Source organism: Colius striatus, chromosome 2 (assembly GCF_028858725.1).
Source record: "Colius striatus isolate bColStr4 chromosome 2, bColStr4.1.hap1, whole genome shotgun sequence".
Classification (NCBI taxonomy): domain Eukaryota; kingdom Metazoa; phylum Chordata; class Aves; order Coliiformes; family Coliidae; genus Colius; species Colius striatus.
The window spans coordinates 90100574-90113227 of record NC_084760.1 but is presented as its reverse complement, the minus strand read 5'-3'; the positions used below and the strand labels follow the sequence as shown (position 1 = coordinate 90113227).

At 37.7% G+C, this 12654-nt stretch overlaps 1 protein-coding gene across 1 annotated transcript in view; it reads left to right on the top strand.

Annotated features, from left to right (window-relative positions):
* GPATCH2 (G-patch domain containing 2) overlaps positions 1-12654 on the top strand; it is a 127918-nt gene that overhangs the window by 81423 nt on the left and 33841 nt on the right. The window contains exons 6-8 of the mRNA XM_061991443.1: positions 3293-3357; positions 5621-5660; positions 9297-9367. Coding sequence (XP_061847427.1) covers positions 3293-3357; positions 5621-5660; positions 9297-9367 — 176 coding nt within the window. The remainder of the gene's footprint in view (positions 1-3292; positions 3358-5620; positions 5661-9296; positions 9368-12654) is intronic.

Sequence of the window (12654 nt, the reverse complement as noted above, 5' to 3'; positions counted from 1 at the left end):
TCTGTAATTCTATGATTCTGTGTTTGATTGTGAGAGTGCAACTTCTAGAAATACAGACTATTAAAAATGCTTGAAAGAGGTTATTGGGCATTTCCTAGGCATTTTAATGTCTCATAGGAAGGAACTTTTGAAGACAAAATTCTGTTCACGTTGCACATGAAGTTTAAAGCATGCTATTTCATTTTTTATCAAAAGTTTATCCATCCAAAGAATTTAAAAGAAAGATTTTTAAAATACTGTATTTATACTATTAGAAAAAAAATCTCATGCACTTTTTCCTGTGAAGTATGTGGCAACAGTAGTCTACAACACTTGTTAGCTGTGCTTTCTCAGATTGCATTTAACTTACCCATGGCTCAAGTGCTTGTTACAAAAAAAAAGAGAAGCCACCCTCTCCCTCAGTTTCCGGAGGGAACAGTAACATAAAGACTTCAAACATAAGCAAGGAGAATTTGATGAGAAGGAAGACAAGCCCACTTCAGTTCCAATATCTTTTCTCAGATGACTCAGAGCTGATCACCTTGATCTCTGTGACCTATCAAGGGCCATACTCATTAGTGCTAACTCTGCAGTATCAGCTCTGCGATATTGTGTACTCAGAGGTAATTTAGCATACAAGTATTAAAAACTAACATTCTTGTATATGTAAGTAGGATGTTTAACCATGTGTAAGAATTGCCCAAGAAGAGTATTGTTAATTCTTTAAGTATGAAACAGGTCTGAGCTATGAGTCTTCTAAACATTCCTATCACAGTGATTCCGATTCGCTGGTACACATGAGCACACTCAGACATGCACACTAGTATACATTCCATTACAGCAACGGCAAAAGTGATATTGTGTAAACCTTAAGTGCTGCTTCTTCCTAGTTACTCAATGGAAAGCTACTACCTGTATTACCCCCAGATTTCTTCTTCTGCGCTGTGATTTCATCACCTAAACAAATTCTAGATAAGTATGCATTGTTTTCACAAATAAAGAATCTGAACAGGTGAGATTGATTCTTTAACAAAGATTTAGCAGATGAAGATGAGTGATAGGGTTTGAGGGTTTTTTTAGCTTCTCACACCCTAGATATGTTTTGCAAACAGGAATTAATTAGCATAAATATATTGTGAACCTTAAAATAATTAGCACGCAGCTTTATGGAAAGATCTGTATGTATGCATTGTTTTATAAATATTCTACTGCTCGGTAACGGAAGCTCTGTAGGGTGTGTAAGAGAAACCTGAGCAGTGTGCTTTGTGATCAGTTGTAGCTATATTCCAAGCAAGTTCATATTCTCATATAAATCGGTGGGAAAACATACTTCTGTGCTTTATATATTATTTTAAAACTGGCAATATACCAAGTGATTTTTCTTGAAATTTCCATTCTTACTAAATTTCAGATTATGTATTTTGAGTAAGCTGGAAACTTAAACTTGTTTCCATAAGTATGGCTGCAGGTAAACAACCAATTTTAGTCCAGAAAATAGCTTTTGCTTCTGTCAACATGTTGTTTATTTTCTCCCTGAGATAAAAAGTTCAGTTTTCTGATATTTGTACCGAGATAAAGTCTGTAAACAAGATTAATATAGTGTGGAAAAGGTTGTCAGCAGCCCTGGCAAAGGAAATAAGTTGCCTGTACACAGAACATACTGTAAACTGAATAAAAGTGTCAGGTCCACCATGAGATAATGTGATCATGAACCTCTAACAAAGCATGACATAGGCACAGTCGGCTTTTCTTATAGCCACAGTGTAGAAAATGGATTACTATATTCCAGGGATACCCACTGGAATAGCATGAAAACCTCATTTTGAGATTAATGCAGGATGTAACTCTCAAGAGCTGAGCTACATGTTTACCTGTAGTGTTAAATTAACAGTTTAGCTATTAATCTTAAAATTTAGAAATTACGTATTTAAATACTTGTTCGTATTTCTAGGTCTGTCTCTGGGAATTGATATTTCTTGCTCTTATCATTAGGTGAACTATGACATTGGTTTATTATTATCATGTGTGTATGTAAGACCTCATTATATTCTTACATGTACATACATACAGTCTAGTAAACTAGTAAGTTCCAAATACAAGTAAAGCAATAGGTGTCACTCTCCCATGTAACAGCCATAATTTCCTCCACTAGGGTTTTGTTATGTTTGTGTAGATTTTTCTGTAGTAAACTATTACCAATTCTTTTTGATTACGGTCAGCCAAAAAGTGACAGCACTTCAGAGTTTCTCAGTTTGGCCCCAAGTAACATCATTCTTCAGGTCAAAGAAACAGATTTTAGTCAAATACTTTACTGCATGGAGCTTTCAAATTATTAATCGAATGTCCTTTGACTGTTTACTAGACTTGGAGCTCCATCTGGCTTCATCATGACACCAGATGAATAGGGGTTTTTTTTCTTTAAAAGTTGAGTGCATTGTTCTTTTAGTAAAGAGTAGTATATCTGTGAATATTCTGCTTATGTACTTGTTGGCAAGCCTTAGCCATATAAATGTATTAACACTGAATTTTTGTGATCCCCTTTCAAAACTGGCAGAACATCTGGCTTTATTCCCACCTCTGGTTGTCTATAAACTGTCTCTGAGGAACTGAAAATTTGTTCCTCCATTCTTTCCAGCAGGAAATTCTTCAAGTATGAGTTTCATAAGGTGGTCTCTTATTCTTTTACCTAACTACACGTGCAGTCAAATTAAACAGATTATAAAAATTGTTTAAAGAGCTACTTCAAATATCATCATCTGCAGAACTCTGCATGTGCTATCGTGCATTCTTAAGATCGTTATTAAATTGAGAAAATTATGTATGTTTGGTTTTAGTATATATAAAGCAGCAGACAAGGACTACAGTACAGTGGTAAAAATATTTTTTATTGCTTTCTATTCCAAATCAGTGTGAATTTCAAAAGCTTTATGTTGAGATATAAAGATTGGGAGCATTTTTTTTATAAACGTATTGTTGTATTATCCATAAATAAGGATAATATGTTTAATATGATTTTGAAAACATATAACTTTTTTTGGAGGTGAAGTGCTTTATGGAATTTTTTGAACAGTCACTTAGATCCTTGATATCTGTAAATGTTTGACATCCAATCAGAATTGCACATAAAAGATTTTGGCAAATCTTATGTAGTTTTCTGCACTCAGACTTTACTTAAAAACTAGATATTGCCAATTGTATTCTACTATCTGTTTTGTATTTACTATTTGTGATACACTTTCTTAATAAACAATCACTTTGTGCATATGTTTCCCCATTATTAAAATACTTCTTTTTTTCTACTTTTTTCCATTAGATAAGTCCAGGACCAGGTGGTAGCAGGAAAACAGTTCACTTGTCCCAGGATTCTCTTCACCATGAGTGAGTATCAGTGACAAGAGATACATTTTTTTATTTTTGCTTGCTTTACAGTATTAGCTCTGTCCCAACATTTTGTCCCAATGTTTTACAATGGTACAAAGATGTGATGAGAGCATCAACTCAGTTATGTAATGATGTTTAATAATAATATTTATAATCCTTTGTAATTTGTTTAATGTTTCTTAAGGAAACATTAAGTTCAGCACTTTGGGATTTTATTAAGTGTATGCTTTCCTTAAACTTAATGTGCTAGATACCAAATATATGCTTTATTTTTCTCCAAAGGGAAATTCAGAAATGCCAAGCTTGGATATATGAAAATAAACAAATATCACATATTTAAATCATAAACATGATATATCGTGTGAGGAAAAAGGTTATAATTCCATAAAAGACATTGAATTAATTGTTTAAACAATGTAAATAGAGTATGTTATTCAGTTCATTTAGTTACTCCAGCGTGCTATTACTGTAAACTTGTATTCTGTTCAACTGACAATATTTAGCAGAATTATTTCTTGGTTATCTCTCTTGAATAGTTACAAGAAGAAGATTAACTTTTCCTATAATTTCTAGATCAGAAATGTAAAGCACAGACACACATGATTAAAAAATAATATATTTGGGGATATATTTGTATGTTCTGACTGCTACCAGATATAGCAGTCACAGTTTAAAACTAAACTTACCAAAGCACATGTACTACAAACCACCTGGTTTATGCTGCCAACATCAAAGTGTATGTGTATGAGACCATCCTGTTTTCCTGATTTCATAGAATCTTTTTGATTGGAAAAGACCTTTTAAGATCATCAGTCCAACATCTAACCTAACACTGCTAAGCCCATCACTATTTCCTTCAGCACCTTTTAAATATATTCAGGGACAGTGACTCCACCAACTCCCTGGGCAGCCTGTTACAGTATTTAACAACCCTAGAACTGTTTCAGTGGTGCAGTTGATGAACATTTTGTGTACAACATATGTAAATGTCTCCTTTATCTGAAGGTATACAGTTAGGTTTATTGCTGTCATTCTTTTTTCATTTTCAACAGCTTTTTCTTCATCTTAGAAATAGAGAAGGGAGTAAGCAGATTATGGTGACAGCTGATCTTGTATACAAGAATAAGAGTTTACTGCTAATCAGCAAACACAAAGGGAGTGACAGAAAGCCACAAAACTTTTGGATTTGTAAGAAAAAAAAAAAAAAAAGTAATTTAGACCAGTCAATTACATGGAATCTGCTGCTTCTCAATATATTAATTAAAAATTTTAGTGTCATTATGTGGCTACTGTGGGAAAAAGATGAGAGTGAACTGTATTGTATTTAACTACTTCATAAAAAGCGTGACTGGGTTAAGCTTATAATTACACTTCTAGAGGAACTTACAAGCATAATAGCACAGAATGCAATGCGGTTTTGTGCAACATTATAATGAATGGAATTACTTTATTCTTTGCCCAAAACCTATTGCTTACTTAGATGAGTAATATGTAGGTACTATATACTATTTCAGGTCCTCCTTGTTTTGCTTTTTCCTTCTTTTCATTTTACAAGTGTCAAGATTTGCTCACGTTTGTATGTTTAGTACAGATACATTCAGATGTTATTTCGGTTCTGTGTGATCACAGTGTATATGTGAATCAGTATTAATACGCTTTTACTGCTATTGAGGGAAAAGTCATGTTCTAACTTCTTGTCTCTGCATGTCAACAGCTTAGACCAAATTTTCACCTCCATGAAATAATGCTGCCAGTAGTCAAAATTGTGCAATTGTATGGAGATAGGAAACCACTGAATTTGCAGGCTTTGGATTTCACTTTACATTAAAACTCAGACCTCAGTTGGTGAAATTACACATTAGCAACTACCAGGTAGTCTACAGTACCTTAAAAATCTTTTCAGGTGTAATCATTAATAAGTAACACTTCAGTACTAAATAGGGAATTAATTTTATTTATAGCGCACATATTATAGTATATTAAAATACTATCATTTATATATTCTTTTAGCTTGTTTGACAAAATATAATTGCCTATAAAGCCAATAGCTGCTCAGGGGTGAAATTTGTGGTGCATTCTTTCAGAACTGTTACAGAGTTAGAGACTTCAATAAAAATATCCCATTAAAATAAAGCATAGCCAAAGGCTGTATTTTCCTGGCAGACAATAAAATACCCAAAAGCACGCACAGACTGGTCATATGACAGCATGTGCTTTGTTAGTTATATTGTTAAACCTGTCTTTTCTTTTTCTCCCACAGCCACTGGTTTAGCCCTGGGGCTAGGAAGGAACATAGCCAGGTAAGAACTGCTTTGATCAAGATCACTTTACTTGAGATGTATGAAGGAATTTAACTACCTCTACTCCAAAGGTAGTGTGCTAATATTTTTAGAAATTATAAGCAAAGAAGGTATGATTTCATAGTTTCTTGTATGTAAATGTATTAACAGCAGTGCGTTTCAAAATTCCCTAGGAGGTCTAAACCTAGAATTGTGGTTGAAGGAATATGCATGCATGTTTCGTATTTCATTAGCAACATGGCACCTATTTCTTAAGCTTCTCTTCAGACAAGGATTGGTACCTTTTTTTTGCAAATGGTAGCAAGAAATAAACAGAACATACTGTCCAAGAACTATAAAATGTGAAAATTGGTCTGATTTAATTTCAGTAAAAGTAGCTGAATATATCATCAATGCAGTGAAATTCCACAGTATTTTTTTTAAGTTAGCAAAAATTGATTCAACTCAGCTAATTTCATTAGATCTGCACCAAATCACTAGTACATTTACAAATTTCAAGAGATTTGAAACTTCAAAGGGTAATAAGATCTATAGAATCTTTGAAGAGTTCATCCTAGGATCATCCAGCAGGAACACTTGTAGCTCCAATAAGTCATAGTTTAAATCAGTATCTATGCTTTCCTGTCCCCTCATGGTTATTTTGAACTACAGAGCAAGCTGAATCTCACAAAGTTATATTACTTAGCCAAAATTACCAGAGTGCTTTAAACAGTACAGTTTTAGCTGTAAATTGTGAACTTCTGACATGTTACAGAAAGCTGCCTGACAATATGTAAACAGAGGGCTCTATATGAGTCACATTTAACTCTTATTATTTTGAAACACATATCTTAGTAGAAGAAACACGATTCTATGATGATCATCATCTGATGATGATCAGGGGACTGGAACATCTTTCATATGAGGAAAGGCTGCAGGAGCTGGGGCTGTTTAGTCTAGAGAAGAGGAGACTGAGGGGAGATCTTATTAACATTTACAAATAACTATAGGGTGAATGTCAGGAGGTTGGGACATCCCTTTTTTTCTGTTGTAGCTAGCAACGGGACAAGGGGTAATGGGATGAAGCTGGAACACAAAAAGTTCCACTTGAACATAAGAAGAAACTATTTCACTGTGAGAGTGACAGAGCAGTGGCACAGGCTGCCCAGGGGGGTTGTGGAGTCTCCTTCCTTGGAGGTCTTCAAGACCTGCCCGGATATGTTCCTATGTGACCTGATCTAGGTGAACCTGCTTCTGCAGGGGGGTTAGACTAGATGATCTCTAAAGGTCCCTTCCAACCCCTACCATTCTATGATTCTATAAAAGAGCATTTTAAATATAAGCACACTTTGTCTTAATCATAACGAAAAGTTTTCTTTGGGGTAACCGTTATCACATTTCTGAACATTTTATTCTATAAGTAGTCAAATTTGCTATATTAGAATGAGTTTGAGTGATTTTCTTTAAATATATTGTCTCACATAGCAGAGTAGCTAACTGAAGATGTACAGTTTACTTCTTTAAAAGATTCAAAAAACAGTGGAAATTTCCATGCTGAGAAATGTGTTAACCTACATCTTACATACTGGCAATATCCATTCAGAGTGTGAGAAATGTCTGCTTAGCTGGCATGTAATGATAAATTAATTCGTCTTTCTCACATGAAAGTTGTTTTGAATTAATTTTAAGTTTTATATATGTATTCCATATTTAAGAGCTGTATTTTCAGAATTTTCTGAGCTTCTGAACTTTATTTCTAATTTACAGATTGGTAACGAATTGTGAATAAAGTTATATCATCAAACAATATAGGTGTTACTGGCATATGATGGGGTGGAATTTTTAGGCAAGGACAAGAATTGGGACTGATAGTGCAATGTAATTAAAACAATTTTGACATCCTATAAAATTCTCATTAAATTTGGGAAGACCCATAGCGTGTAACTATTGGTTGCATGGGTCTACTACTTTTAATTATTTTCTGGAGTTCATAGAATCATAGAATGGTGGGGGTTGGAAGGGACCTTTAGAGATCATCTAGTCCACCCCCACCCCTCAGAAGCAGGTTCACCTAGATCAGGTCGCACAGGAACATGTCCAGGCAGGTCTTGAAGACCTCCAGGGAAGGAGACTCCACAACCCCTCTGGGCAGCCTGTGCCAGGGCTCCCTCACCTGAACAGTGAAATAGTTTTTTCTTATGTTTAAGTGGAACTTTTTGTGTTACCCCTAGCTACAATAGAAAAAAGGGATGTCCCAACCTCCTGACACCCACCTTTTAGGTATTTATAAATGTTAATAAGATCACCCCTATTATGTTAGAACACAAGTCATTAACTGGCCAAATGTAAGTCTGGCAGGTGATCTCTATTTGTACATGCTATAACTACAATTTACTTAGAGAATATTGATAACAGTAAGACTGTTCTCCTTAGTTTAATCGTGAAATAGATACACATTGAATGAATGTCTTGCTAGTAAAAACTGTGGCTACATTTAAATGTGAATTGTAAGTGCTCGCTCTGATTCATTTGTGTTAAGAAAATGACAAAAAAAAAAAAGTTAAAAATATTTTAAAGGTGCCTTAATTTAATTTTCAGATTGCCTTTTAAAACCAGACTGCACTATTGTACTGCATCTGAGAACTAGGTAGTTAAAATGATGAGAAGCATTCCTTATACAAGAAACAAGCTATAGACAGTTGGGGAAAAAATAATCCTGTCATTTTATAGATAAGTGCCATTTTTTGCACTCCATGCTCATTAAGGAGTGGTTGTCCAAGTCATAAAGTTCATAGTATTCTAATTACCAGTGGACCTCTAAGTGTGTTTGTTGTGAATATTAGGTATGTTTCTGAACAATCTTTTCTTCTATACTTTATTCAATCTATTATTAGTTTCAAGAAAAAATTGTAATTTTTATACTGTTTAGTTTTATTTTCTTTACTGTAACTTTTTGATGGTTGTTTTTTACTCTTACTGGCACTTTACTCATACTGACAAATAGCACAATGCTGGAAATAGACTTCTGAGTAATGGATGTAGTCTAAATAAAAAGTTTTTCTTTATTTTTCTAAAAATAGAATAAACCAGAGCATGTTCCAGAAACTAAGTCACCATTTCAGTTAAATAATTCCCTTTTTATTCCTACTTCCCCACTATTATGGGAAGCTTTACTACCTTTTTTGTTGATTCTGCAGCTTTCAAATTACCAAATTACCAAAGCTCCTGAGGCTTAGATGAGTTTACAGCTGTTTCATAGCTACTTAGATACAAGTGCCAGCCTGAAAAGTTTTTCATGATTTAAGAGTTCGCCAACACTTTGTATTATACAAATGGAAATTTTGAAATTTTTAATTGAAATTCTGAAAATTGTAATATGTTATATATAATTGTGAAATCATTATTTGCATGGCTTTATAACTTTTTTTACATTAAGTTTTACATTTTTGGTTCTTTGGGAATTTTAAATTTGTAGATATACATTGAAATATTGGTTTTATTGTAAAATTCTGTAGATGTCCGTCTTTTTTGAGTCTTAAGTGAAAATTAATTTTGAAATATTACTCAAACAGGGAAAAGTGACATTGACAGGATAATGTTTCTAAAAAGTATATTAAGGCATTGCTTGTGAGACAGTTCTGATCATTTTTTTAACAGCTTCAGCTCTTGCGAGATAACCGATCAGAGAGAGGGCACAAGAAGAACAGCTCTGGGAAAACAGCTAGCAGGTAAGTTAGTGATGCAGCTCTCATTAATACCATTCATGAGTTTATTGATTATTTAAAAACTTTTAAATTTTTATGTAACAAATGACACCATTCTTTTGAGGTACTTTCAGTGTTCTTTTGGGGTTTTTTGTGATTTACTTTCAAGAATTTTAATAATGGCATAATCTTTGCCTAAAATATGGGTATTAGACTTTATTGGTGACTATATCCAACTACACTTATAAACATAATCTCTGTAGTAAATACTAGAATTAAATGTATACCAAAGTAAGATTTGTGCTTCTGGCCTGTAAGTTAAATGCTGATAATGTGTAAAATTACTTTTACACATACAATCATAGAATCATAGAATGGTAGGGGTTGGAAGGGACCTTTAGAGATCATCTAGTCCAACCCCCCTGCAGAAGCAGGTCCACCTAGCTCTGGTCATACAGGAACACGTCCAAACAGGTCTTGAAGACCTCCAAGGAAGAAGACTCCACACCCTCCCTGGGCAGCCTGTTCCAGTGCTCTGTCACACTCACAGTAAATAGGTTTTTCCTTATGTTTAAGTGGAATTCTTTGTGTTCAACTTTTGTCCATTATCCCTAGTCCTATCACTGAGCACTACAGAAAAAAGTGCCACTACATCCCCTCAACATCCATTTTAAAGACATGTAAGTATTAATGACGTCCTCACTGAGACTCAGCAGTCCCAGATCCTGCAGCCTTTCCTCATAAGGAAGATGCTCCAGTCCCCTGATCATCTTAGTGGCCCTGCACTGGACTCTCTCCAGAAGTTCCCTGTCCCTCTTGGCCTGGGGAGCCAAAAACTGGACACAGTATTCCAGATGAGGCCTCACCAGGGCAGAGTAGAGGGGGAGGAGAACCCTCTTCAACCTGCTGGCCACACTCTTGATGCATCCCAAGATGCCATTGGCCTTGATCACAAGGGCATGTTGCTGGCTCATATTGAGTTTATTAGCAGCCAGGACTCCCAGGTCTCTCTCTGCAGAGCTGCTTTCCAGCAGGTCAGCCCCTAGCTTGTACTAGTGCATGAGGTTGTTCTTCCTCAGGTGCAGGACTCAGCACTTGTCCTTGTTGAAGGACAAGTTCCTCTCTGTTCAACTCTCAGGCTAGTCAAGAAATGGCAGCACAACCTTCTGGTAAATCTGCCAGTCCTCCCTGTTTGATGTCATCAGGGAACTTGCTGAGAGTACACTCTGTCCCCTCATCCAAGTCAGTGATGAAGATATTGAATAACACTGGCCCCAGAACTGACCCCTGTGAAACTCCACTGGCCACAGGCCTCAAACTCAGCACAGCTGGTCACCACTTCCTGGGTTCTATTACAGCCTGCTCTCAGTCTACCTCATCGTCCACTCATCCAGCTCACACTGCCTGAGCTTTCTGATGAGGATGTTATGGGAGACAGTGTCAAAACACTTGCTGAAGTCCAGGTAGATGACATCTACTGCTCTCTCCTCATCTAGCTAGCCAGTCATGCCATCACAGAAGGCTATGAGGTTGGTCAAGCAGGATTTTCCTTGGTGAATCCATGTTGACTCCTCTGGTAACCATCTTTTCCTTCATGTGTTTCGAGATGGCATCCTGGGTGAGCTGTTACATCATCTTTGCAGGGATGGAGGTGAGGCTGATTGATCCTCCTTCTTGCCTTTTTGAAGACTGGAGTGACCTTGGCCTTCCTCCAGTCCTTAGGCACCTCACCAGGCCTCCACGATTGTTCAAAAATGATGGAGAGTGGCTTAGCCATAACTTTAGCCAGCTCTCTCAGCACTCATGGGTGTAGCCCATCAGGTCCTATAGATTTATGGGTGTTGTGCTTGCCCAACAGGACTCTAACCCCATCCTGATCCACCAAGGGAAACTCTTCCTTTCTCCAGATGTCATGGTTTGACATGATAGCCTTTTCTGGTAAGGGGGAAGGGGCTGTAAAGATGGCTCCTGTAAGAAGTTGCTCGCAACTCTCCCCAGCTCAGAGCCAGACCCACTTCTGGGGCTGAGCCAATTAGACACCTCCACGATCACTTTTTTTGAGAAGAAGCCGTAAGGGGAGGTTTCTTCCTCCATCTTCTTTCCTTCTTCTGCCCCTTCTTCTTTCTTCTGGCTGGTGGTGGTGCACGGAGTAGGAACGGTCAGAGAAACAACTCCAAGGTCAGTGATGAAAGAGAGGAGGAGGTGTGCTGGAGCAGAGACTCCCCTGCATTCTATGGAGAGAGCTGGTGAAGCTGAGACTTATTTTCATTTCTTTAAAGACCCCGCATCAGTGGTAGAGACTCATTTTGATAATGAGCCCACATCAGGGGCAGAGACTTATTTTGCTAAAGCTGACCCCGGACCAGGGGCAGCGATTCACTTCATTAAAGGCCCCGAGCCAGGGACAGTGATTTTGGCCGGAAGAGGCCGTGTCCCAAAGAAGGGACCCAATATCCACAGCTGCAACTGTGGGGAGGAACCCACGACAAAGCAGCTCATTAAACTTATGCCCAGAAGAGGCCTTGTCCTGAGAGAGGAACCCTGCAACTGCAGAAACTGCAACTGCGGTGAAGAATCCACGCCAGAGATATTCACCAAGGACTGTGTCCCATGTGAGGGACCCTGTATCGGCAGAAGCCACAGCTGCTGGGAACAACTCACACCAGAGAAGTTTGTTAAGGACTGTGTTCCAGGGGAGGAACCCTGTGTTGGAGCAGGGGAAGAATGCCTGGAGTCGTCCTCATCTGAGAAGACAGAAGCGGCAGAGCCCATCTGTGAGAGACTGACCACATCCCCCACTCCCTGCCCCCCTGAGCTGTTGCGGGGGGAGGAGGTAGAGATATTGGGAGCAGTGAGCTGGGCCCGGGAAGAAAGGAGGGATGGGGGAGGGAGATCTTAAAGTGCTGGTTGTCATTTTCTCATCATCCTACTCCCTTTTTTCTGCTTTTATTCGGTTCTGTTTCCTGTAGAATCAACTCTACAGTACTAGAGTCTGTTTTGCCCAGAACCATAATTGGCAGCAAGCCCTCCCTGCTCTTGTCTCAATCCACAACAATCTTGCTTATCTTTTTCCTCCCATTTTGCTGGGGCCTCCACCATTCTAATGAGGGTGAGGGTGAATGGGGGCATCGAGCGAGAGACTGTCGTGGTGCTGCTGTGCTAGCTGGGCCAAACCACGACACCAGACTATTTCACTATCCTCCAGGGACTGGGCTTCCTGGGGGCCAACCTTGGCAGTGAAGACTCAGGCAAAGAAGGCATTCAGTAATTCTGCCTTCTCTGCATCCTGTGTGTCATAGTTTAGGCCCATC